Source organism: Stegastes partitus, unplaced genomic scaffold, assembly GCF_000690725.1.
Source record: "Stegastes partitus isolate 25-593 unplaced genomic scaffold, Stegastes_partitus-1.0.2 Scaffold1420, whole genome shotgun sequence".
Classification (NCBI taxonomy): Eukaryota; Metazoa; Chordata; class Actinopteri; family Pomacentridae; genus Stegastes; species Stegastes partitus.
Window position 1 is genome coordinate 93,501 of NW_007579151.1, and position 24,631 is coordinate 118,131.

Below are 24,631 nucleotides of genomic sequence, written 5' to 3' on the forward strand. Positions count from 1 at the left end.
CTGTATTTATTTAGCTTTCATATGTGTGAAAACACAGCCTGCAGTTCATCCCAGTTCAGCCAGACAGTGGTAGAATTTCTGTCAGGTGACTGTTTTTTTGCTGCTAAGTAACTAATAACTAATATTAACAATAATTTTTACTTTTTTTTTTTTTTACTGATTCCAGTTAGAACAAGCAGTTTGTTTCTAATTTCAAATTTAGACATGTAGAATAAAGTGCTTTTGTTGAAGTATCATGATTTTAAACTTTCCCGACCAAACAGCTCGTCAAAAATGAGGCAAGTTCCAAATGCCTCTTCCTGTTTCTACACTTTCAGGCTATGATAAATGGTAATTTTGGCAGTTTCTAGGGGATGAGAGGCTTAAAAGAAGAACCTAACAACAATTTTAAGAAAGAACTAAATCCTCCCAAACAGTCATCTTATTGCTGAAATGCAGATTCTACACGTGCAGCTCTAGATTTCATTTTCAAGTCAGAATAAAACCCTAACGGCAGCGATATCTTTACTGGGCTTAATGTGCAGCGCCACGGCGAGACTCGGTGACTCGTTACCTTCCTCCTGCGTTGTGCCGTGTTGGAGATCTTGTCGGGTGTGACTCCCAGGTCAGACAGGACCTTGGCGATTCCTCGGGCGTCCACGCCACAGTTAGGAGCTACATTGGTCTCACACCGCCTGTGCACATTCATCTTACACACTGCAAACAAATAAGAGTGAACGGAAAAGATCAGGTTAACTCAAACTATGGGAAGAAACATCAAACTGGTGTTGGTGGGCCACAGCTGTGACCAGCAGGAGGTGAGTTTAAAACCTCCACCTGCTCACTGATGGGGGCTTTATGTCAGAAGTTAGTCTGCAATTATATGAAGGATTAAAATTGCCTTCCAGCTACACAGGCAAGGTTTGGTGTTTCAGCGTCTTTCATGAGTAAAACCTCAAAAACACAAATTGCACATATCAAAGTACATCATCTGGAAATTGCACCACAGGTATTTATTATTTATTCATCTGTTAAACTGTGCTCAGTCTGGAAAACGTCCGTAAATGTCCACCTTTTTCGTTAATCAACCTCGACTTAACGACGAGCAGCTGATTTGCCACCTAACAATGTGAATAACTGACTATTTTTTTCAACTCTGCGTTATTTAAACATTAAGATAATCACAGAAGGTATTGTAAGCAAACTGACAAACACTGAAAGCGTTCAGGTGCAAGAGTTTGTTGTGTGTTTCAAGAGAAAAAAGAAAAAAGGTCCCAAATAAACTATTTTAGAAAGAAATATTTTACTAAATATCTAAAATATGTGCGAAAATTTATTGTAAAATAACCGTAATGAAAATGTTGTTACTCGTGCCGTTGTGCATTAAAACACTTCATAAATAACCTTTAATGTGAGTTTTGTACATGTTGTCGTGTTGTTTTCTCGCGCCGTGGTGCACGAGCTCACCTTTGCACTGCAGGCCCTGCCTCATGAGGCCCCACAGCAGGGAGCCGCAGTGGTCGCAGAAGGTGGGCACCTTGTAGTTGTGGATGCTGAACTTGTGGGGCATATTAACACTGAACCGCTGTGATCCCACCTACAGAGGGAGACACACACACACGCACAAGGTGTTGCAAAGAGGTCAGCGTGGCATTATCGCAGGAATAATGCATGTGGCTCAAGTGTTAGTACACAAGCAGCGCAGATTTATTCACCGACGGTCTGAACGGTGAATCCGTCTGCGTGCACTTGTTGCTACGTGATTTGGACATGTGAGTCCCTAAACACTGCAGGAAAGTCTTGTCATTTCTTGCACTCCTCTTTGTGTAATTGCATGTTTGCGGGTGTGTGTACCTCCTCAGGTGTGTCCTCCTGCTTCTTCATCCCAGCGCACTTGGTGATGATGAGCTCGTGGCAGCGCTTGTGGACGACACACGTGCAAACTGAAAAGCACAGCGTCGACATCGGAAGCACAAATAAATTGGACCGTAGCATTTTAATGGCAGATAGTTAACGTTGATGTCAGAGTATCCTCAACAGCTGACGGCTATGATACTGTTGAACCCGGTTCTGGTTTGGTATTCGCTGACCTTATTGAAGGCTCCAACATCAGCCAGATGTGCATCTCAATATACAAGTATAATTACAATCTAGAAAAGCCCGATAAGAATGTGGGTATTTCAATATTTCCAGTGTGTAGCTGCAGCCGTATAAACATGAAAGATGAAAATCGTGCAACATGTGTTTGGAGGTTAAACTGATTAATGCAGAGTTGATGTAAATGCTTGTCTGGAGAGGAAAAGTGCAGCATACACATGATCCCTGACCTTCAGTCGCTATCTAGTGACACTGTTAAATGTGAGTTGGTTGGGTTTAGCTGAAGTATTTATGTTTTTTATATATATTATTCTCCGAGGCAGTGCAGCCACAGTAATATTGGACAATTCTGCAAACTTTCAATTTGCTAAAATCCACTATTTCTTTTTTTTTTTTACGGTATCCAGCAGCCACGGTGTGATTAACGTAACACCGTGTCTGCACAGACTGCGTGGTTAAAAACAGCACATCAGCAGAAATAAACAAGCAGCTTCGGCGGCGCTCCGTCTCCGTCTACACACGATGCGTTCAGGTGCACTGCTGCGGAGAAGGTCACCCGAGTTTTGGCACCGAAAAAATAGACTCGAAGTGTAAAAATATGCTTGGGTTTGGAGTTTTCCAGAGAAAACACGAGGGAAATGTGAGCCGCTACGCAGCCTGCAGACAGCTGCATTAATTAAAACAGGCGCAGCTGAAGCACCTGCTGTGCTGAAAAGCCTCGGGGCAACTAAAAGCACTCGGTTGGTTAAGGTTATCGCAAAATCTTCGTCGTGGTTAAATATTTAAACCAGGAGAGAATATCTGTTAGCAGACTGAACGAAGCCTTGCATATAGAGAGCTGTGCTGCTGGCTGCGTGTTGTTTAAGCTACTGGTGAGAGCAATGAAATACGATCCAGGAAGTGCAGTTGGAGTAACAGATAAATGCACTTAAAGGCATATCAAAGGCCTAATTACTTCTGCAAAGGGGTTTATAATGCTCAGAGACAAATATGACGATTACACAGATACACCGCAGCACACCGTCACCTTTTCCAGTGCTACGTAAACAGCACAATTTCCTGAACATTTCCACTAAAAGGGCGTCGTTTTACCGCAGAATTGTCCAACGTGATAGTAAATCCTGATGAGTGAGGTTGAGAAGCAACATGTCAACAAGTCAGTTTAGTAATAATTTGACTTTCAGGTGAATTTTTAGGATGTTTTGCACTGATCAAAAAACTAAACTGGGAATAGATTTGCAGTAAAATGAAAATCTTGGTGTTTAATACAGAAAAACACAAACTCCAACACAAAACGTCTTTATGTTTTGCACATTTGTGATTAAAAGAGAACTTTTTTATCCTTTGGTGTTGATTGGCTGTAGCTTGTGTCAAGAAACCAATCAGGTAGAGCTGCAGGAGGGACGTCGTTTGAGACTATGAATTAGAGGAAGGCGACTCCAAAGTATTTTAAAATGAATTTATTTATGGAAATCAGCGAAATGGTGAATGTTGCATCAGGGAATCGGCCAGGCCAATGATCAGTCTACTCCTAGTCTGCATCCACAGATGATAAAACACTCCCATGTTTACGATATTATCTGTTCTCTATCGATGCCGTACAGTAAATACGTGGCACCGGGCGACGACTTGTGACCAAATCACAGCCGTCTCTCACTAAAACCCTCTTGTGTTCTCATGCCTGAATAATAAATGATGTTCAATGTTACTTGAGAAACTGGAATGGGCCGGAGAAAGGTACTCACCCTGACACTGGTATCCCTGCTTCCCCAGCACACCCCTATCGGATCACACAGACACCAGTCAGCCAGGCGGCTTTCATTGAAACACGACAGCAGGTGAAGTTGGACAGATGTGCTTGTGCGTTTGCCTACCAGATAAAATCTCTGCAATGTGAGCAGTAGGTCGGCTGTCTCAGGTAGGTGGCCATGAACTTGTGTCCGTTGACTTGGTGGACGCGTCTCCTGACGGCGCCTTGCCGCCGGCGAGGGCCGATCCTCTCGCGAAACACCCGCTCCTCATTGTCGTTGGTTCCCGAAGCTGTCGGGTGAGGAGAAGACAGGTTTATGGACGGGACGGGAAAACGAACGTGGACGTGTTGGTGTGTTTCTGAGCTAACTGATCGATTTTATCCCCTGACACGGTTCGTACAAACACGGCTCATTTGCATCATGTTGCTGAGGATGTTTAATCATTCAGCGGCCTCTCATCTTCCTTTATCTCCCCCTCCTCCCCTCCCCTACTCCCTCCCTCCCTCCCGCCCGCCTCCCTCTTCCTCACAAACACCCCACACCTACCACAGGCCCATGCATACGTACATGCTATTTATACTTCCGTGTGTGGGCACTAAAAACGAAGGACAGCATATTAAAATACTCCTCCTCAGCATCCAACCAGTCGCTCACTTCCTCTCTCCATCTCGGCAGAAAGATAAATGCTTTCCGAGGGTAACCTTAAGACAAGAGAACCACCTCCACTCTCACTCCCACACACACTCCTTCCCTCTCTCAGCGCTCCTGTCCTAGTTTGCCTTTCTTTCACTCTCCCTGCATCCCTCTCCGGGGCGCGTTGTAGATGTGGTTACTGCTGAGTCTCTCTAGAGTTCGATTACAGACAGGCTGTCTAGGGACTCAGTGTGTGTGTGTGTGTGTGTGGAGGTGTGTGTCTTTGTGTAGCTGCGTGTGTGTGTGTGCACATGTGTGTGTGTGGGGGGGAGGGAGGGCAGCTAAACAGGCCATTACTGGGATCACTTTGTTTTACATAATACATCATCCATCTGTCTAGGACGCACACACACACACACACACACACGCAAACACACATGGGGTGATGAGGCATAACAACAGTCGAGAGTCATCGTCGTGGAGACAGACGCACTCTGGACCCGCTGGACGAGCGACACACGCTCAGACGGACGAGAAGAAGATTCAGGTTTGACACTAGGGTGTAGAAGACGGAGCAGGTTCAGCTACAGGACAGAATGAAAATGAAGACAACTTGCAAACGTTGCAAATCAATCTGCACGGCGCAAAAAATTACAATTAAAAGCAAAACTGTTTTCCAAGGAAGATGAGATTGTCCCTCAATTGTTGGACACGTTTTCATCCATCCATCCATCATCTATACACCTTAATCCTCACTAGGGTCGAGGGGGGCTGGAGTCTATCCCAGCTGACTCAGGGTGAAGGCAGGTTCACCTGGACAGGTAACCAGTCTATCACAGAACCACAATGAAAAACACACAACCAAGCACACTCACATTCACACCTACGGACAATTTACAATCACCAATTAACCTCAACATGTTTCTGGACTGTGGGAGGAAGCCGGAGAACCCGGAGAGAACCCACGCTGCACGGGGAGAACATGGAGACTCCACGCAGTAAGATCCTGGGTGTCCTCACCGGGACATGAACCAGCTGTGAGGCAATGATGCTAACCACCGACAAGTTTTTATGTTTTCCCCTAATTTTTGTGGAACCATGAGGACGCACTTCCTACATTTATTCCCCCCTGAACATATCACAACACTTTTATTAAAGAAGGTGATTTTTCTGTGTTTTTACTACGAGCTATGGCACAGACAGGCCACCTCAGATCAACAATCTTTCTACCAACATTAGTGTTGGACAAATACACGCTGTGGCAAACACAAAACGAACGATAAGAACAATACAGGCGGGTTTAATGATACGTTATCGCAAAACTCCAGTAAGTTGAAGGACTTAAGAGGAAACAAGGTTGTAGCTGAAGTTGAAGCACTCCAAGAAGCTGAATTGACAGTTTAAGCAGCTCCTCAAATACTGAATTAGACTGAAGAAAGCATCCTTCTGGAACATTTCAAAGTTTTTTAGAATTCAGAGTTCTTGGAAACAGCATCACTAGTTGAGGCTGAAGACCACAAAATGAAGCTGCAGGTGAAGTTATGACAGTACAACAAGCAGATGAAGGAGTTTGAGATACACGTGTGCAATACTGAGTAAGAATAAAACTAGAGAAGCGAGGGCCAAACGTCTGTCTGCCTTAAAATAATCACCCTTAAAGGCACTCATAATTCTAAGTTGAAGCTCCCAAAGGAAGTGAAGCTGTAGTTAATTAAGGCTGAAGCACTGAAAGAAGCTGGAGTGGTTCAACACTTTACAGCAGACTGTGTCGGTAAAGAAACTGGGCCTCAACATTTACACCGTGTATAGATTCAGATTCTTCTGAGTGTTTAACACGGCAGCAACAAGTGAGGAGGAATCACTGAAAGGAGCTGAAGTGGCATCTGAAGCGTTGTTCAACAGACTGAAAGCGTTTCATTTTTAAAGGAAATCTAAGGTTGCAGACTGAAGGTGGGACACAAATTACAGATTATTTGTTCCTTTTTTAGTTTAAACACTAAAATAAGTTTCAGCGGCTCCTTAAACGCTGTGGAAATGAATCTATTAATTTATTTGTTCTTGACTGTTTAATTAATCGTCCTCTAATTTGAAAACTGATTAAGTTTTTTTTTTTTTAATTGAGTTTCCTAAACTTGCTTATTCTTAGTTTTTTTCATCCTTTATGACTTTAAACTGAACTTCTTTAGGTTGTAGACGAAACAACACACTTGAGGATGTCGCTGATTGACATTTTTCACTATTTTCTGACATTTTTTAGACCAAACAATTAATCAATTAATCAATTAAAGTATCAATAGATTAATCAACAATGGAAATAACTGCTAGTTACAGCTTTGTTGTCGTCACAAGTGATCAAAGCTTTATTGAGTTTACTAGAATTTTTAGTTTTAAGTCCTTAAAACACATTTTTATTGGAGAGCTTTCCCTGATTTTATTTATGTTTTATCGCTTCTTTCTCTGTTTTGTGTGCTTTCTATTTGTCTGTGCCTATTTTATTTCAATTTTACATTTATTTTATTGAAAAGCACTTTGTAACGTGTGTTTTGAAAAGCGCTCCATAAATAAAGTTTATTATTATTATGTAGATATTTAACACAGAAATTCTAAAAGACAAAATAAGAATCAAACTCCTGAAAACATTCTTCTGGATAATTTGATTTTAACATTAATTGAATTGATTGTAAAGCTTCTTTTTCACAGAAAACTCGTCTGAACACTGATTAACATCTTTGCCAACATTTCTACTTCAGCTCATTCACTAAGACACCATAATATCAATAACAACCTTTTATCTCTTGGTTATTAAACTCCTTTTTGCTCTTACATGAATGTACGATAAAACACTGCACCAGTGTTTGCTAAATGAATAAAAAACATTCTGGCAATAAAGAACGAGTTCAGACATAAAACTCATCCGTCAGACTGTTGTCTCCGAGACGACATGTCTTCTTGTAGACAACAGAATTACACCGACAGAAATCCAAAATAAAATTAAGATGCTATTTATAAACCCGAGGCGGAGAGGCCCCGAGTCTGGCCGAGGAAGGAGGAGGAGGAGGAGGAGGAGGCAAACTCGACGTATATTATCTGTCTTCTGATCTTAATTTTCAGTTTTGTTTCATTTCTGAGCAGAATTGTCTGTTTTGAATTTAGATAAATGCGACTGAACGAAGCTGGTGTGCAGTTATCATCAAGGTTATCTGCTTCAATTAACACAACATAAGTAAAACTGGACGAAGACGGGAAGTGAATCCGGAGGGAGAGACCGCAGATGGTGAGATTAGGTCAGATTATAGTTATTATAAAAGAAACAGGAGGATGGAGAGGAGTGAGAAGAGAAAAGAAAAAGAAGAAGAAGAAGAGGAGGAGGAACACGTCCTTCCAGCCTCCGAAGCTGCAGCAGAGAACAGATTGCACCAGGGGAGAAAAATAAAAAATAAACCTGCTAAAAATACCACCTCTTCCTCTAGTTCTCACCCTCCATCATCTCTCCATCCTTTTTTTTTTTTTACTCTTCTCCATCCCTGCTATCAGCGCACACACACACACACACACACCATTTGTTTTTATCAGCATACATTAACATGACGAGCTCTCGAGCCAGCTGAACTCGGGGAGGAAGTTCAGCGGTGGGCGGAGAGCGGGTCGTGAGGTCACAGCCGAGCGTCCAATCATCGTCGAGGAGGGCAAGACATGGACGCCCGAGTCTGTGTGTGTGTGTGTGTGTGTGTGTGTGTGTGTGTGTGTGTGTAATCCGTGGCTCAATCTCACCTACTATTTTAAGAACCTACTCTCTTCACTCTCTACCGCTCTCTTCATCCGTCTTTACAAAGAGATGTACAGTGTGTTTTAAAGCCGGGCTGCTCTGCCGGCTATCCCACCACCCTCACACACACACACACACACACACACACCTCCACACACACACACATATATATACATGCACACTTTTTACCGGAAGGCAGAGAGCTGCTTCTATTTATAACCAGGTGTGAAGATATACAGGTGCAGGTGGAACTGTCTCTTATCAGGCAGCATGTGAGCGACTGTGTGGAGAGGTTTAGCCGGCAGAGATTTTCTGGATGTTCAAACAATACAAACAAACACAGGGGGGATGGAAAAAGAAAAACAAGAGAGAGCGGCTTTCTAGGAAAACAGGAAGGCTTCAAGGCTCCGTGTCTTTCCATCACCCTCCTGCGGCCTCCAGTTTCAATGTCAGGGATGCACACAGATTATGTTAAAGCTGATGTTGCAGACGCTTGGAGGCGGCGGAAACGAGCCGCAACGCTCAGACATCGTTCATCGCCTTGTAGTACGCAGCTACGCAGCAAGATGATATTTGGAGTTGTGTGTCTGTACATGCGTATTCTGCTAAAATCTCCACCAGCTAGCCTCTAACTGCCTCTGTCTGTCCGCTGTTTGGTGCTTTGCAGTGATTTTCACACAAAATAGCTTCCTGACGCAGCCAGAAATGAGGATGTAGGACAAGTAAGAGTGAATCAAAACAGTAAAACTGATGATTAAATAAATGAATATCTGTGTTTTTAATATTAAATTACATTAAAGTCCTCAACACTTAAAAACTGAGCTGTGTATCAACATTACATATTTAGAAGTTTTGTCAATGACAATGATAATCAATTCTAAAACGGCTTAAATGTCTCTATATGCTGGAGCTCGAGCACACCAGCTCACCTACGACTCTGGTCAAACACTGTAAATCTACTCTGTGCTACACAACTGTAATATTGGAGTGATTCAGCCGAAGGAAACTGATTCTGACGAAGAAGAAAGTCTCACTTTGTCAGGATTGGTTCCTGAGGTGTGTGACATCACAAACCCTGGACGTCTGAATCTGTGTTTTTGAGATGATCATTAGTGCACCACAGTTTTAGGGTAGAAATGATGCTTATTCTGCTCAAGATATGTTTTCTAGCATTTAAAAACCAATATATGGACATGTTAAGTAAAAACACAACCTTTTCACTTCAGGGAGTCTTTAATTTTTTATGATTCACCTCTTATTGATCGCCTTTTTAATTCATTTATTGGAAGCATGAAGCAGGTGGAATTTAGTATTGCTGAATATGCTATATTATTTAACAAGTGTTGTCGCTCTCAGGACAGAAAAATATAACAAGCAATGACAAAATTCTCATTTAGGCTAGTTTTTTGCCATGTAACTGCTAAAAAGTTGCACTAATCAATATATTTATACTCCCAAAGTGGTTCATAGGGATTAAAAACAACAGATCAGCGATAAGACAACAACAAAGCAACAATGAATTTGAACATGTGGATGATTTTAGCTCATCTAATCACTGCTAATAGCTCACTGCTGTGTTTGGGGGCCCAGACTGTGAAAGTGCGAGAGCTCTTCGACACTAATCAGGCTCCAGGAACGACCGGAGGGCCTCAATCAGCTGATCGAAGATGGCAGCCGGGTTCATGTGGGGTAAACAGATTCTTAATATAGCTGGGGGCTCGGTCGTGTAAGTCAGCCGTAAAATTAAAAAATGAACAGGGAGCCAACGCGAGGAGCCAGAAATGGAGCTATATGGTCTCATTTCCTTGAGTCTAGATGATCCTGAAAGCAGCATTTTGAACTGATTGAAGGCATCGACGTCTAAATAGGAAAAATAAATAAAATAAAAGGGGCAAAGAACAACCCCGTGCAGAATGATTACATCACCTGCTCAGAACTCCAGAGCAGACATCTAACTGTTGAACATGTGGAGCGTTTGGCATCTAAACAGCTGGATATTTCTGTCAGGATTTTAAAAACTGAGCAAAAAGAGGATGCTAATGTTGCAGCTGGGGGGGGAATGTTTGCTTAAGGGTCCCTCATGTTAATTTTATAAGCTGATAAATACCCCAAATCAATCAATTAAAAGGGCCCCAAAGAAACACACAAGCATCTCCTTCCAGGTGATGTGGGAAAATATGATTTACTGTATTTTTCTGCAGAAACTTTTGAGATCATGGATGATATACTAAATTGTGAGCGCTAACAGAGGGATTCTTATTTCTAATTAGCTTCTAGGCTAACTGCCGCTGGCTTTGCACATTGCTGCAGTCGTGTCCACCAGCCGTGTCTCCGTGCATGTGTGCATTGCGGCGCTCATACCCTCAGTGGAGGATCCGGACAGATCGATGACCACGTACACCTTCCCCTCCGGCTCCAAGTCAATCTGTTGCAGACAAAGAAAGAGAGAGAGAGAGAGCAAACCAGTGAGAAACAACACAGCTGAACAGTGAGTGCAGCAGGAGGGGAGCCATCCTCCAGGACAAACAAACACACCAGTGCACCGGCAAGAGGTCGTTATCTCCACTAGAATTACAATCCTCCCCAACACTCGTATCATTACCGCTATTTAACATCGCCACCTTTATCATTAGCGTCCTGACATCATTACAGGCCCCGTTTACTCCGGCTGGGAATCTGCATCTGATGTGGTATCAGGAGGAAAGATTTCCAGTCTTTGTATTTACGTGCATCTGACCAGACGGAAATCTGATAGCAATCTGATTTAATGTGGTTTTTGATTCTGGTAAGATACAGGGATGCTCATTTCATCTTATTAAATGGGGTTATACGTGCCAGTATAATACGCAACACCAGTGCCATTGCCAGTATCACTAACTTTCTCATCTTTAGAGCTGATTAGAGAATGATTAGCTAATTTATCAATTAGCTAATTGACCAAAAAACGCACCTGCTTTGGCAATAAATCAGCAGTTTTAGGCAAAAACGCAGACACCACCAGCCTAACAGGATCACAGTAAAGGGAGTAAGTTTGAGTATCAGAAGTACAAACACGTGGCTAGATGAAGTCAAACCCACAAATAAACTTGAAGATGTTTATTCTTTGATGAAAGTTATAATTCTTGCTAAATCAACTGGAAAAGCTACTGTCCATCACTCACACAAGACAGTCCATTCTAGTGTCTAGTATGCATTAATTGGGTTGGAGGAGGGGAATGTTAATTGTTAATTGGAAGGATTTATGTGATCGCACTTTGGGGGTTTTGGACTGCTTGTGTAAGTTTCAGGTAAATGTGTTGCTGTGATTTTATAGGAGACAAGATTAATCTGAAAATACATCGTCAGCCATCGCCAACACAAACACACCGTCATCGATGTCAGCATCAGTGTAATCATCATTACTATTTCCACCGTCATCCTCGTCGCCTTCACGTCCAGCCATCCCGAAGCTACAACAGCTTGATTACAGCCGATATTTGCTTTGTGGTACGTTGACAGTTTCAACATAACTGAACAGAATCATATTTAGTTTAAATGCACCTGTTGCTGCACTCAGTTCAATTTTTAATTCACTTCTATGTTTCCTAAGATGCAAAAAACCCACATTAAGGTGAAATAAACACAGTTTGAAGTGAAATATAAAAGCTAATCGCACTCAAAACCAGCAAAGCTCCACATCCAGCAGCATTTGGGAGACATACATTATATTTAATAAACGTAAATTGGGGCACAAATTACTAACCTGTACTATGAAATACAAGTTATTGTGGAAAAAGGAAATGTGCCGCACATGCACGGTAGGCTGTGTAACGAACATTTAGATGACAGAAAAAATCTTACGCTCTTATCCAACCACATTTTGAACATCACAATGCATACTGTTGCTGCTTTTTGTACCTTGATTTAAGCAGAAAATAATAATATTAATAATTTTTAAAAAAAAGCTTTAAAAAAAAATGGCTTCCTCCCAACCACCTACTGAGACTGTAAAAAAGTCTGGACAGGAATCTGAGGATCTCAGATGCAACAATTAGTCATTAAGTTCATCATCAGAAATTCAATTTATCATTTTTCAAGAGAAAAAAAGCCAAACATGTGACTTCTTCCATTTCAAGAAATGTGGGAAATGTCTGCCCTTCCTTGACTTGCATTACAGTAAACTGGTTATTTTTACATTTTATGGCATTACCTTGATTTCTAGCAAAAAAGGAAACAGTGCTGGCAGGCATTGTACACTGTTCTCTGGCGTTTAGATCAAGCAATTAAAGGATTAATCAAGAAAACAAGCAGCAGGTTAATCAATAATTCATCGCGCTGGCCCATTTCGAGCTCTGGCGCACAGTGAGAGGCTTGGTGAGATGGAAAAACTGGGCCTGTGGTCAAACTTGAATGTTAAATGAGGGAAATAAAGGGACAGAAAAATGGGAAAAGTTAAGTTAAAAGCAAAAATGTAAATATGATACGTCAATATAACTGATAACTGATAAGGCCTCGGTTTATTTTATGATTACAGATGAGCTGTTAGGTATTTATCTGCCTTTCTAGATTACGTTTTGCAATCATTTGCAAACAGGTGAGAGTCCCTTCCTTGTACACAACACACGAGATGCAGGAGATCATTTTCATACAGAGATTACTGAGGTGCAATATTAACTTTCTGCACAGCGTAATCGCACGCAATGTGGTATTAATATTACACACAGAGGCTGCAAAATACATGTAGGAATGTAAAAACATCAAGCTGCTGCCAGCAAAGCGCTCGAGTCCCTCCTCAATCAGCTCCTTGACTAAATGTTCTTGAGCTGTGAAGAGTTTGCGGCCAACGAATCAGCAGGCCCGCGCGTTGGACGAAGCAGCGTCGTAGATTCTCGTCCAGATCTCGTATTTTTAGATCGTCAATGAACCCAATCCTCTCTGCGTCGACAGACTGCGAAGTGGTGAGAATTAATATCGTTTGTGATTCTCGCAAGGACGCTAGCAGTTGTCAAAACAAAGTCTATCTGTTAATCTATTAATCTCGTAATTAAATTAACCAATCAAAACTACGATCACGTTAATCATGATGCTGTTTATTAGCAGAATTACAAGTTGTTGTACCATCGATTCGTGTGAGCTGATGTCGCCAAAATGGAGCCTTTGTTTTTTAAATGTTTAAATATTAATAGATAAGAAAATAGACAATCTGCACACAGGGAGACTTATCCAACGAATAATGACATCATCCACCTCCAATATACATGCAATTACGGAGATTAGAGAGAGTGCAACAGAGAGCGCTAGAGAGGCAGACGACACAGGAAGAGAGAGTGCAAGAGAGAGTGAGAAAGAGAGCTTTAAATCCTTAGTTAAGCTCTGGGACAGCAGCAGATCCTCTTATGCAACAGTCAGACTCGCACACAGGCGGCAGCGGCGGCGGCGGCGGCACATATTCGCTTCCATGCATTGCTGAACATGAGACACAAAGAACACAAACAAATACAAAACAAAGTCCAAACCCCCCCTCGACACCCACCCAATCCCTCCCCACTGTCCCCTGACAATCAGGCACACCGCATGAATCCCAAACAGCGAAGACACACGGAGAGGAAATGATGTCCACAGGAAAACCAATATAAACTATTCAGATTTCACATTCGCTTCCTGCTGTATTTTCATTCGTGTAATAAATAAAAGACATAGTTGTTCAACTGACTTTACTCTCAGCCGTATATTTTCTCGGTTTTACGTCTCTTCTCGAGCATTATGCAAGTTATCGTGTCATTAAAGTGAAGCTGAAACAATGAGTAATAAATAAGAAAAACAATCAAATAAATATCTTCAAATCTGCTGCTTCCCTTCGTCATGTTTCAACAAAAACTGAACAATCAGATGTGAAGGAATCTGCCTCTAAATGCATGTACGGTGCACCGGCATCCGCGCAGTATCATCCTTTTGTTGTGCCTATAACACACATGCATGGGATTTGCCACCAATAAACGCCATCGGATTCTTGATGTCTACCCTTGAAAACGACGTGCTAATCCCCAAATATAACCTCTTGCATAACGGCGCATCTCGGCGGGGATTTCAGCCGAAAGATGGACTCAGAGTGATTTGGAACAGAGTGGAGCAAATGGACAGCGCCATCATTGATTTAGCGCTCGGGGTCCCGAGGTGACACGCCAGTCCAAAAAAAAAAAAAAAAAAACTACGCTGTTTCCACATCGCCGGCTGCTGGCCACTTGAGCCATGAAGTGCCTTCAAGCTCATTGTACGTATCCAGATCGATTAGAATTACCAGCAGTCCGATATGGGTTTTATAAGAGGAGGAGGGGGATTAGGCCGCCGTTCTCCTGAATGTTGTTCTTGGCAGGATGGAAAATCTCTCCCACAGCATTTACACTGTAATTCAATAGCAAAACAATCCGCCGAAGCCATGACACAGTGTGTATTATTTCAGAAAGATTACATAGGCCCTGCATTGAAAACAGGTTTATTTATGTTTACTGGAGCTCTTAAGCACAACAGAACAATGCACACAAATCAGATTACAGTATCTTAAAGTTTGAATTAACCACAATCTGTGTCAGCCATTGAGACGTTTCTGCGGTTACTCTTTTACTACAGTGTAGCCACGTATCCTAGCAACAGGCGTTTCTATGGTTGCAGTGCTGCTTTTTCTTTTTTTTTTTTGGCGGGAGATAACAACAGAACGGATCAGGCTGAGTGTGTACGGCAAGTTTAACAAAAAAAATAAGACAATGCACACACAAATTGTTATTAAAGATGAAAACAATGACTAGTTTAATCCACGCAAGCACTGAACTGTGGGTATTTGTTGGGAAATTGTTCAAAAAAATGTGTATTTGTGATCTCTGTGAACCGAACCTGACACTGATGCTCTAAACCACAGATGTCGTGGCCACATTTACACTGAAACTGACACCTAAAGGATAATTCCGGTTTATTTCAGTGCAGCTTTTTTCCCATTAATGTAACCGCGGTGTCTCTATGCTAACTCAGGTAAACAATGAGTCACTTATTTGAATGACATAAATCGATGCGACAAGCCTCCTGCAGCTTTCCACAAAAAGCGATTTTACACTAATCATTTTAAACCCTTTGTTTCAAAAGCAAAAAACTGAAATTAGCTGCCAATTTTGCTCACCTCATTAACGGACAGGAGAGCAGCGAGATCAAACCTGGAGCAGATGAAGCTTAATTATTCTGGATTATTGTTTTTAAGAAGGGTGGAGTCAGTGAGTCACAAACTTTAAACAATAGACGTCTTTCACGTTCATGATGGTTTCGTTCCACTCAGGTGTCTCAGCGAGTCGTGCCAATGAGCCGGCGTTCACCTAATTACGGTTGCGTAACTCGCTCGCCTTTAGCCGCGCTAGCTTCAGGGTCTGAATTGCCGTCTTCATGTCACGCTGAAGCGGATCCGAGCCATCTGTAATGCTATTAGTGCGTTTAGCACTCTGACATGTCGACACGGCTGTCATGAGGAGACGCCATTAGACTCGACTCACTTTCTCGTGATTCTAAGCTCACCTGTCTCTGTTTGAACCGCTGTTAACGTCCACAGTTTGTGCAGAATTAAACAAACATTAGCACACGTGTGGCGTCCTGAAGCTCCCTCAAGCTGTTTAACACGATGAAGCCAGCTGAGTGGGGCCTTAATGACGCCATATTTCAAAAGTCATTTCTGGGCAGGTCTGGTTTGCTGCACCATTTATACGAATCAATATTTTCATATAGACCCCGCTGGAAGTTTGAAAGATGTGTTGTTTTTTTATTAAATGCTAAAATTACATCATTTATTGTAGCAAGAAACTTCTGATGGTCCTTGAACAAAATCTTTTGGTTTCCTGAAAATCGCAATATTTCATCAAAATCACTTGATTCTTAAAGTCCTACTAAAAAGAAAAAGACTCAATTTGATTCAGTAAATAAGTTAACTACTGTGATGGACTGGTTACCTGTCCAGGGTGTCCCCTGCCTTCGCCCTACGTCGGCTGGGATAGACTCCAGCCCCCCGCGACCCTCGTGAGGATTAAGCGGTGTATAGATAATAATGGATGGATGAAATAAGTTAACTAAATAAAATTGTCAGCTTTTCGTCATGAATGCCTCCACTGCCACCAACAGTCAAGTGATAGCAATGTAGGGAATTACTGCCGAAATTAAACTGAACTGCAGGCAGTGTTCGCATAGAGAGGGAGACGAGTGTGGAAACCAATCATTCATATCTACAGTATGTAGAGATACCATTTTTACACTTCTGGTCATTTCTTTTTTTGTGTGTTTCATGGTGGGCTGCGAGGTGGCTCGGTGGTTAGCATCGTCGCCACTTCGCGTCCCGGTGAGGACACCCGGGATCTTTCTGCGTGGAGTCTCCATGTTCTCCCCGTGCAGTGTGGGTTCTCTCCGGGTTCTCCGGCTTCCTCCCACAGTCCAGAAACATGTTGAGGTTAATTGGTGATTCTAAATTGTCTGTAGGTGTGAATGTGAGTGTGCTTGGTTGTCTGTCTCTAAGTGTAGCCCTGTGATAGACTGGTTACCTGTCCAGGTGAACCTGCCTTCACCTTCCCAGTCAGCTGGGATAGACTCCAGCCCCCCATGACCCTAGTGAGGATTAAGGGGTGTATAGATGATGGATGGATGTGTTTCATGGCATTATAACTTTGTCAGACAGCACAGACAACATTTTTAACTCCCATCCAGGGTTGTACTGCTTCCACAGAGGTGCCGGACTTTATATTGCAGTTAAAACGCAACACTAGTAGAAAAATAAACCCAGGTTCAGCGGGGTTAACAATAGCAATAGCATGAGTTAGCAGAGACAAAAAAGCTAAACCAAGAGTTTTGTTTTAAGCTCAACCCTCCACTTGTTTATTACAGTCACTAATCAACAAACAGGAAGTTCCAGCATGGTAACTTTTCAGGTGTGACTTGATCGGTCAAATCTGTCGTTTATATTTTGGGGAATAAGTGGTTTCTTGGTGGAGTTTCAGACACAATAACAGAGCTGCTGCTGCTGCTGCTAGTGATTTCTTCCAATGCCGGTTACGTCATTAATTGCTGGGGGGGAAAAAAAAGGGGGCCGGTCACAACTTGTCGCAATTTGTAGCTCAGCAATTTTCTCTAATTTCCTGGTGCTGATTAATCGACTTTCAGCGCTAATAAACTTATATGTACCGTGATAGAAGATCGTATCCACATCAGCGGCCGCTAAATGAATTGTAACGTGACTCGGATTTAACACGCACATGCGGCGAGGTTTCCCCCGCCCCGACAACAAAAGATGGGAGGAGGGAGAGTCGGAGAATCTAGTTCGCCTCATTAATCTTGTTAGTCCAATTAGGACACTGATACAGCCAGAGAGACGGATAACTTCACAAACACACACACACAGGAAGCGGTGTGTGAATGTGTGTGAGCGTCTGGGGATTTTAAAATGGACTTCAGAGGGAGGTTAACGTTAAACACACATGCGAGCTCAACTCTCTTGGTTCCATCTCCTCACACTCGGAACACAGAAACACACACACACCATATGCAGCGCCACAGAGAAGCACTCAACCAGGCAGACAGGGCACTCAAAGCTTGCATTATATCAATACTGTGCAGCTAACCCCCTCCCACTCTCCGTCCATCCAGCTCGCTATCTCCGTCCAACTAGACAGCTCTCTCAGGAGCGTTTAGTCTCAGTGACAGCCTCCCACATCCATCTGTCAAATAACAAATTTCGGCTTTGAGAGAGCTCGACTGCTGCTTCGCACAATAACGTGTGTGTGTGTGTGTTTTCTATCGCGCAACCCGAGCGTGCACAAAAACACACAAACACACACACACACACACAGGAGGCCCATGCTGAGTGAGACAGCGTGAGAGTCATGCATCTTTAATGTAACATCACAGACGGCTAATAATGTAAGAAGAGCCGAGCGGCGTGGAGGTGGGGGAGGTGAGAGGGCCGAGGCTCTCGTCCTCCAGCGTCCGCGAGACATTACAGAGAATTACATCTCAGAAGAGCGGACATTCCCGATCGAGTCATTCAGCCTGTTCAGTCATCTCGGAGATCACAGACGAGAGTGTGTGATGTCCAGATGGACTGGCAGACGGTCCGATGAGCAGCCTCTGTAGATCAGACAGTCAGCACTGTTGAATGAAAACACACCTCATCGGGATTCAAGCTGCAGAAGGAAGCCCTGTCCTGGTGCCGCACGGTTGGATCAAAACCTCTAATTAGGTATTAGATATCAGTTAATGACCGATATTAATAATGCATGTGGTGTTTTCCATTAATTAAACTCCAGATCTGCATTGCTAATCGACAGCATGTGGCATCAACTGGTTTAATGAGGGCTATAGGTGATGTGAAGTTTACAACAGTTTCTTTATTTTTTAACCTTATTCGTGATATTTTATTACCTGTTTTAAATAAAAACCAGGAGGAAAATGCTTAATTTGATCATGTAACAGCTGCTTTAGTGTCTTAATCACTAGCTTTGTTAGTTCTGACATTTTTGGGTCTATTGTCCAACTCGGTCCAGTGAGAATTTTTTTGTTATGTAAAATTTTTTATCAGTTAATTCTGTTTTATCTGATTTAAAGATGTGTATCTGGGCAATTGTATAGTCATGAACAAAAGTTTACATCCAATTATGAAGACCATGTGTATCATGGCAGGCTTGAGTTTCCAATGAGTTCTTTAACTAAGCACTATGAGATGACTTGTTGTTGTAAATATGCGCTATACAAATAAAATTGAATTGAATTGAATTGAAACTCAAGGATTCAAGGATTCTAGGATTCAAGGCCAGATGGATGGATGGATGGATGGATGAATAGATAGATAGATAGATGTTGGTTCTTTTCATAGCTCTACTACAGGTTATTTCTGACCCAGCAGATTTCCTCATATTTCCAGAAGACCTATAATAAATCAATGACAGAACCAAAATGCTTGATTGTTTTCTGTGACGGTGGTGCGTGGGGTTCAGTGACTCCATCACAGAAAATTCTGAGTCGCAGGAATGATTGGAAACTCAAGCTCACTTCTGTTCATGACTGTATGGCCTAAACCTAAAGATAAAGTCACCAGTACAGCTGGTAGCTATATTCATGCTCCATAGAAAGAAAAATGCACAATGCAAATTTAAAATAAAATACCCCACATTACAGACGTATTTGTTTGGAAAAAATTTTGTTTTTTTACTGATGCATATTATGTTTAATGCTTTGCTGCATGTTACTTGTACTCTGTTGTAAAGTTAAATAAATACTGAAGGACAAAGTATGTAATACAGTAAAATGTTCTGCCTGTGATTCACATCTTTGATGCTGTGAGCATTAAGGGACCAAAACAGAAGCTATTTTATTCATTATATTTTTTTTTAATTAATCGGTTATCGGAATTTTGTTTTTTGACAAAATATCGGAATCGGCATCGGCCTCAAATAATCCATATCGGTCGGGCCCTAGTTCTTTTGACCATGAACTTCCAGTCTCTCTCTTAATTTACAGATAACGTCTTCTCATCTGACTCGCTACCAAAAAGCACGTACGTCCCCATCTGGTGAACTCCTCCTTTAATGTGTTTGGAGATTCCAACGACTGCTTGTCATTTGCATCCATTAACCAACAGTTTCTAACTGCTACCTGTATGATAATGACAATAAAACTCAGTTGTGTATTAGATCATTCATCTAGACCACCGGATGGAGGAAAAAAAACACACACACAAAGCTGTGCTACTTTGCAGACAAAACCTCATTTGGCCTAAAATCATCTGACAAACTGACGATGGACGATGTGACCACTGGTGACCAATGCTGTGTGGTTTAAAATATTCAATCTTAGCACAGAAAAGAGATCCGAAACATACATTTCTGTACTCTGGAAGACATTTTTCCACTGAACCAACCGTTGTCAAACAGCACATGTTGCTTAAACACATTTTATTGAATATTTACTGATTAAAACGTCGCCATGTGGGCAAAATTTTAACCAGAAATTAACTCTTCTAAAGATCTGCTCTGAAACAAACATCGATGCTTGATTGTCACTATAGCTGCACAACGTTTATTTCATCTCTTACACATTCTTAGAGGAGTATGAAAAATCTAAATAACGACGTCCTTGTTGAAAGTAACAGACGACAAACTGAATTCTCCTCCGTGTCGTACAGAAACAGAGCGAGGGGACAAATACATTCACCTGCTGTCCAGAGCTCTCAGATATCCTCCCATTTCTTCTCTTTCACTGAGAACATGCATTAAACACCCTGCAGCACACACACACACACACACACACACACACACGCTGACCAAAGGTTGACCTGATTTGGCATCCGCGGGCAGAGCGCCACCACTTTGTCGTCGTGTGTGTGCGTGAGCGCGTGCATTGTCACTGTGTCAACGGTGCATCTTAAATCCAGCATGTCCTACTTAACCAGCAGGTCACCGAGGGGCGGGGCCAATGAGGTCATTGTCCGGCAAGCGGCCACGGTCGGGAAATGAGCGAGTCTGAGGGGGTCAGGAATAAAGTGAGGGATGGCGCTAATATGGCCGTGACCTCGAGGATAATCAGAGTCAGTCTTGAAAGAGAAAAGTGGGAGGATGGAGCGGAGGGCGAGGGAGGAACGATGCTGCTGCTGACTGACGGTTAGAATGACAATAATGGTATCGGTACTTCAAACTTGGCAAAAAGAGGCCACAAAAATGTGAAGCAACAAGTCATCTTTGCTGGCATGAAACAGCTAAAAAAAAAAATCCAACATTAACAGAATAGATTCAAATAAATGAACAAAAGGGTCACTTAGTTTGAATCTGTGACAGCAATTTAAAAATGTATTTGAAATTACTGGTAAAAGGTTTTAAATGGGGGCCTAAAACATATTTTAATGTGGGATCTGCTAGCCTAAAAAATCCTAAATGATTTGGTTCATAAATGTAAAAATAAAACATAATTAAAATTGGTTTTGACTGTTTTAAGAGGGAGAGTGAAGGTGGAACAATCCCCCCCCAAAAATATGATGGTAATGATATTTTAAATTAAACTTCACAGAAAAATAATAATAAAAAATGGCAAAAAAAAAGATGAAAGAGGTGAAACTAGACCTATAAAATCCAATATCAGCGTTAATATAATTCAGCTAAATTTACAGAAAGTTGTTTAAAAATAATTTAAAATATAGAATGCAATAAAATGTTGGATGTCATTTACAAGAAAGTACCATGATGGTAATATTTTACCTTAACTTGGCTGAAATAACCACAAAAATGGCAACGAAAGATTAAAAAAACAACTGCAAAGCCATAAAATTCAACATTATTACAATAAATTCTGCATTCTAGTCCACTTTTTGAGTCTATCAGTCGTTTGTAATTTGTTTAAAATGTGTATTTAATCTACAAGGTTAAAAATAGGGTCTACAACCTGCTCTACTGTGGGGTCAAGTACCAGCTTCACCGATACTAATTGAGTTTTTTTTTTCTACAAATGTAAAATAATTAAGTAAAACAGCATTTCTAACGGGGATGCGGGCTCTCCAATCGAAGGCCTTCAGTCATTAATCCTGGCTGCTGTGTGTGAGTGTGTCTGCGCCGATGCCAAGAGTCAAGCAGCGGCTGAAACGTTACGCCGTGTGCTCACCGACTCCCGCTTGTTTCCAGTCGCCTCACAGCTCTGGACGTGCAGCCACATATATTTACATGTAAACAGAGCTTCCTTCTGCACCTCGCTCTCCCTCCGTCATCACCGTTTCCCTCCTCTGCCTTCCACTCCTTCCTCTCTCCCTCTCGTCTGCCCACCTACTCTTTCTGTCACCGGGACATTTTCAAAAAGCTTTAACCGAGGACTTTTTAACCTTTCGACGCTACCTGGAGCTGTTGTTTTTTTTTTTTGGAGACTCATTTTTGCAGCAAAGTGGATGAAACATTACCAATTTAAATTCCCTAATGGAAGTAATAACCGCGGTAATTTAACCGGCATGTTTTTGTATAATACAAAACTAGCACTGTTTTGTAATAAGCTTTGCGAGTGAGAAACGTAGCTTCCCTTTACTTTAGCTGTTTTATAAACCACAAACGATAAAAACACAGGCACATGACGCGATTGTTGTCGAAGCTCAGATCAGTCGAGGACACTGACTCAGATGTATAATGACGATAATTTGTTCGAAGTCTCGCCAGGAATGAGCAGCAAATTTCTCATATGTTCTTTCACCTATAAATCTTGGTTGTGATATGTAAATTATAGATGTATTACAGGTATATTTTGATGCATATATACAGGAAATGACAATAAATGTGGGAAGAAGGATGTGTGGTTATGTTTCAGTGCAAATACTTTCATACTGGTAATTGATGGGAACAGCGACGTTTGTGTTCCATGTTTTAGTATCAATGTTCTAAGAGTGCAGCAACACAACAAACCTCATAAAATCTGTCACAATGAGGTCATGCAAGGTTTAATTTGCTTTGGCAACAACCAAAATAATATCATAAATCTGGCACATTTTGGCCAAGGTGCTCCACAATGGTCCTTTTGTATCCTTGGTGCTTCATTCATTGGGTTTTGCACCATTATAATACCACACTTTACTGATTGGACGCAGTGCAGATTGTGAATATCTGTCTTTTAATAGCATCTGTAACAGCAGCCAAATTTGACCCATTTATCTAAACAGCTTGTTTAAAAAAACGAGAAGGGCACTCGGAGAGCGCGGTCCACCGCCAAAGCCAAAGTCCCACTCGTAGTTTTTGAATAAAGCGATCGGGTTCTTTCTTTGTTCGTGCCTCTCTGCCACGGTTCATAAAAATCGAGCTCGCTTCGCTTTTGTGTAATCTCGCTGACAGACAACCGCCGAAAACATACCGCGGGAAAAAAAAGTTGAACTTCGGTTGTAATCATCCTTTGCATCGCTCAGCCACTGGCATGCCGTAACCGCCACAGGAATGCGCAGTTTCGTTTACAGTGCTGTGGAGCTCACCTCGACGCAAGGCACTCACACTCACCCAGAACCGGTGCTTTAGGTTAAAATGCACACGACAGGTATCACAGAGAGCGTAGAGTGGAGCAGATAGCGTACAAATAGGCTAAACTGTAATGAAGGGCATGTTGATCTAGCAGCAGCTCCACACTGGAGCGGTTGGTTTTGAAGGACAATTGAGGTTAAATCAAAACAAGAGGCGTAAATGGAGTAAAAACTTGTTCAAACCTGCCCGAGGCTTGAGTCGCTTGAGCCCGGCAGACAATGCTGTAATGTTGTGTCTCGCTAAGTACCATCATGCAGCATCTCCACAATTATGGCGGTGAGTAAAATGGAATTCCCTTCAAAAAAATAAAATAAAAAATGGCCACGCAGCGCCGAGATCTCTCTCTTTGAAGGCCTCAAATTTAAATAATTTTGACTTCTTAAGGAGCAGAAAAGGTACAGTTCTGCTTCCCCTCTTGTCTCACCCATCATCTCTCCCCCTCCCTCCCTCTCTCTCTCTCTCTCTCTGGTGGGTGAGAGGCTGTCACCAAGGGGACGGGCTGTCACTGTCGCCATGGGGATAGGCTTCGTGGAGCATCTCAATTACTGAGTGGGACAATTAATAAGCATCAAAGCCTGGTTAATATTTCACCAGCGGCGCATAAGCGGGAACCTGCGCTCGGGTCCACGGGAGCCCGACTCACGCAGGGAGACAAAAGAGAGCAGGAAGCGGAGAGGATGGGGATAACGGCGCCGAGGCGAAGAGAGATGACGAGATGAGATGAGAGAGGCAGCAGAAGGGCGGAGGAAGTGAGAAAGACGGAGCCGAGGTGCACGAGGCTCAGCCTTCGTCTGGACAGCAGGAAGACGACCATTTGGTTGGACTCTGGGCGCAGCGTTTAGTAATATTATTATTTCATTCATGTCAATCACCCGCTTTCTGCCATGCGTACCGAGGGTTCTCTTTTCCCATTTAGGAGGTTTTGATTTAACTGAATCAATCCCTGATGTCTGAAAAACACTAAGGCTGCATGCACACTGATATATTTTCATCTTAAAACAGCATTTTAAAATGAAAATAATCCCCGTCCAGGCAAGCATTTTAGCAGGCCCCATTCATACTAGCATGCCTGCAGACCACATGACCACGCTTGTGCATCAAGATTTAAAGTATTGACTGCTTAGTTGTAGAAAATCTAAAAAATCTGTAGAGACAAGCTGCTGGTCTCTCACAGCCAGACTAGCGCTGCGTCAGTGCTGGAAAATGGTCTAACTGCGTCCATTATCATTCTTCTGCCAGGAGACAAAAGGCCCTCTACAACGGACAGCACTCAGCCCAGGATGTAGCAACTGTGTCCCTGTTAAAGGACACAGCATGGAGGTGACGAGGCCTTATTTCACCATTCAGATCTCTGCCATTTTCATGTCGCTGGCTGCTAA

The 24,631-nt window shown here is 42.3% G+C and overlaps 1 protein-coding gene across 1 annotated transcript in view; it reads right to left on the bottom strand.

The window, feature by feature from the left end:
• The window catches only part of LOC103370414 (protein kinase C epsilon type-like), a 43,149-nt gene that overhangs the window by 12,733 nt on the left and 5,785 nt on the right, over positions 1 to 24,631 (bottom strand). The window contains exons 2-7 of the mRNA XM_008299464.1: positions 10,588 to 10,651; positions 3,951 to 4,116; positions 3,822 to 3,856; positions 1,834 to 1,922; positions 1,447 to 1,576; positions 554 to 696 (exon numbers count right to left, since the gene is read on the bottom strand). Of these exons, the coding sequence (XP_008297686.1) occupies positions 554 to 696; positions 1,447 to 1,576; positions 1,834 to 1,922; positions 3,822 to 3,856; positions 3,951 to 4,116; positions 10,588 to 10,651 (627 nt within the window). The remainder of the gene's footprint in view (positions 1 to 553; positions 697 to 1,446; positions 1,577 to 1,833; positions 1,923 to 3,821; positions 3,857 to 3,950; positions 4,117 to 10,587; positions 10,652 to 24,631) is intronic.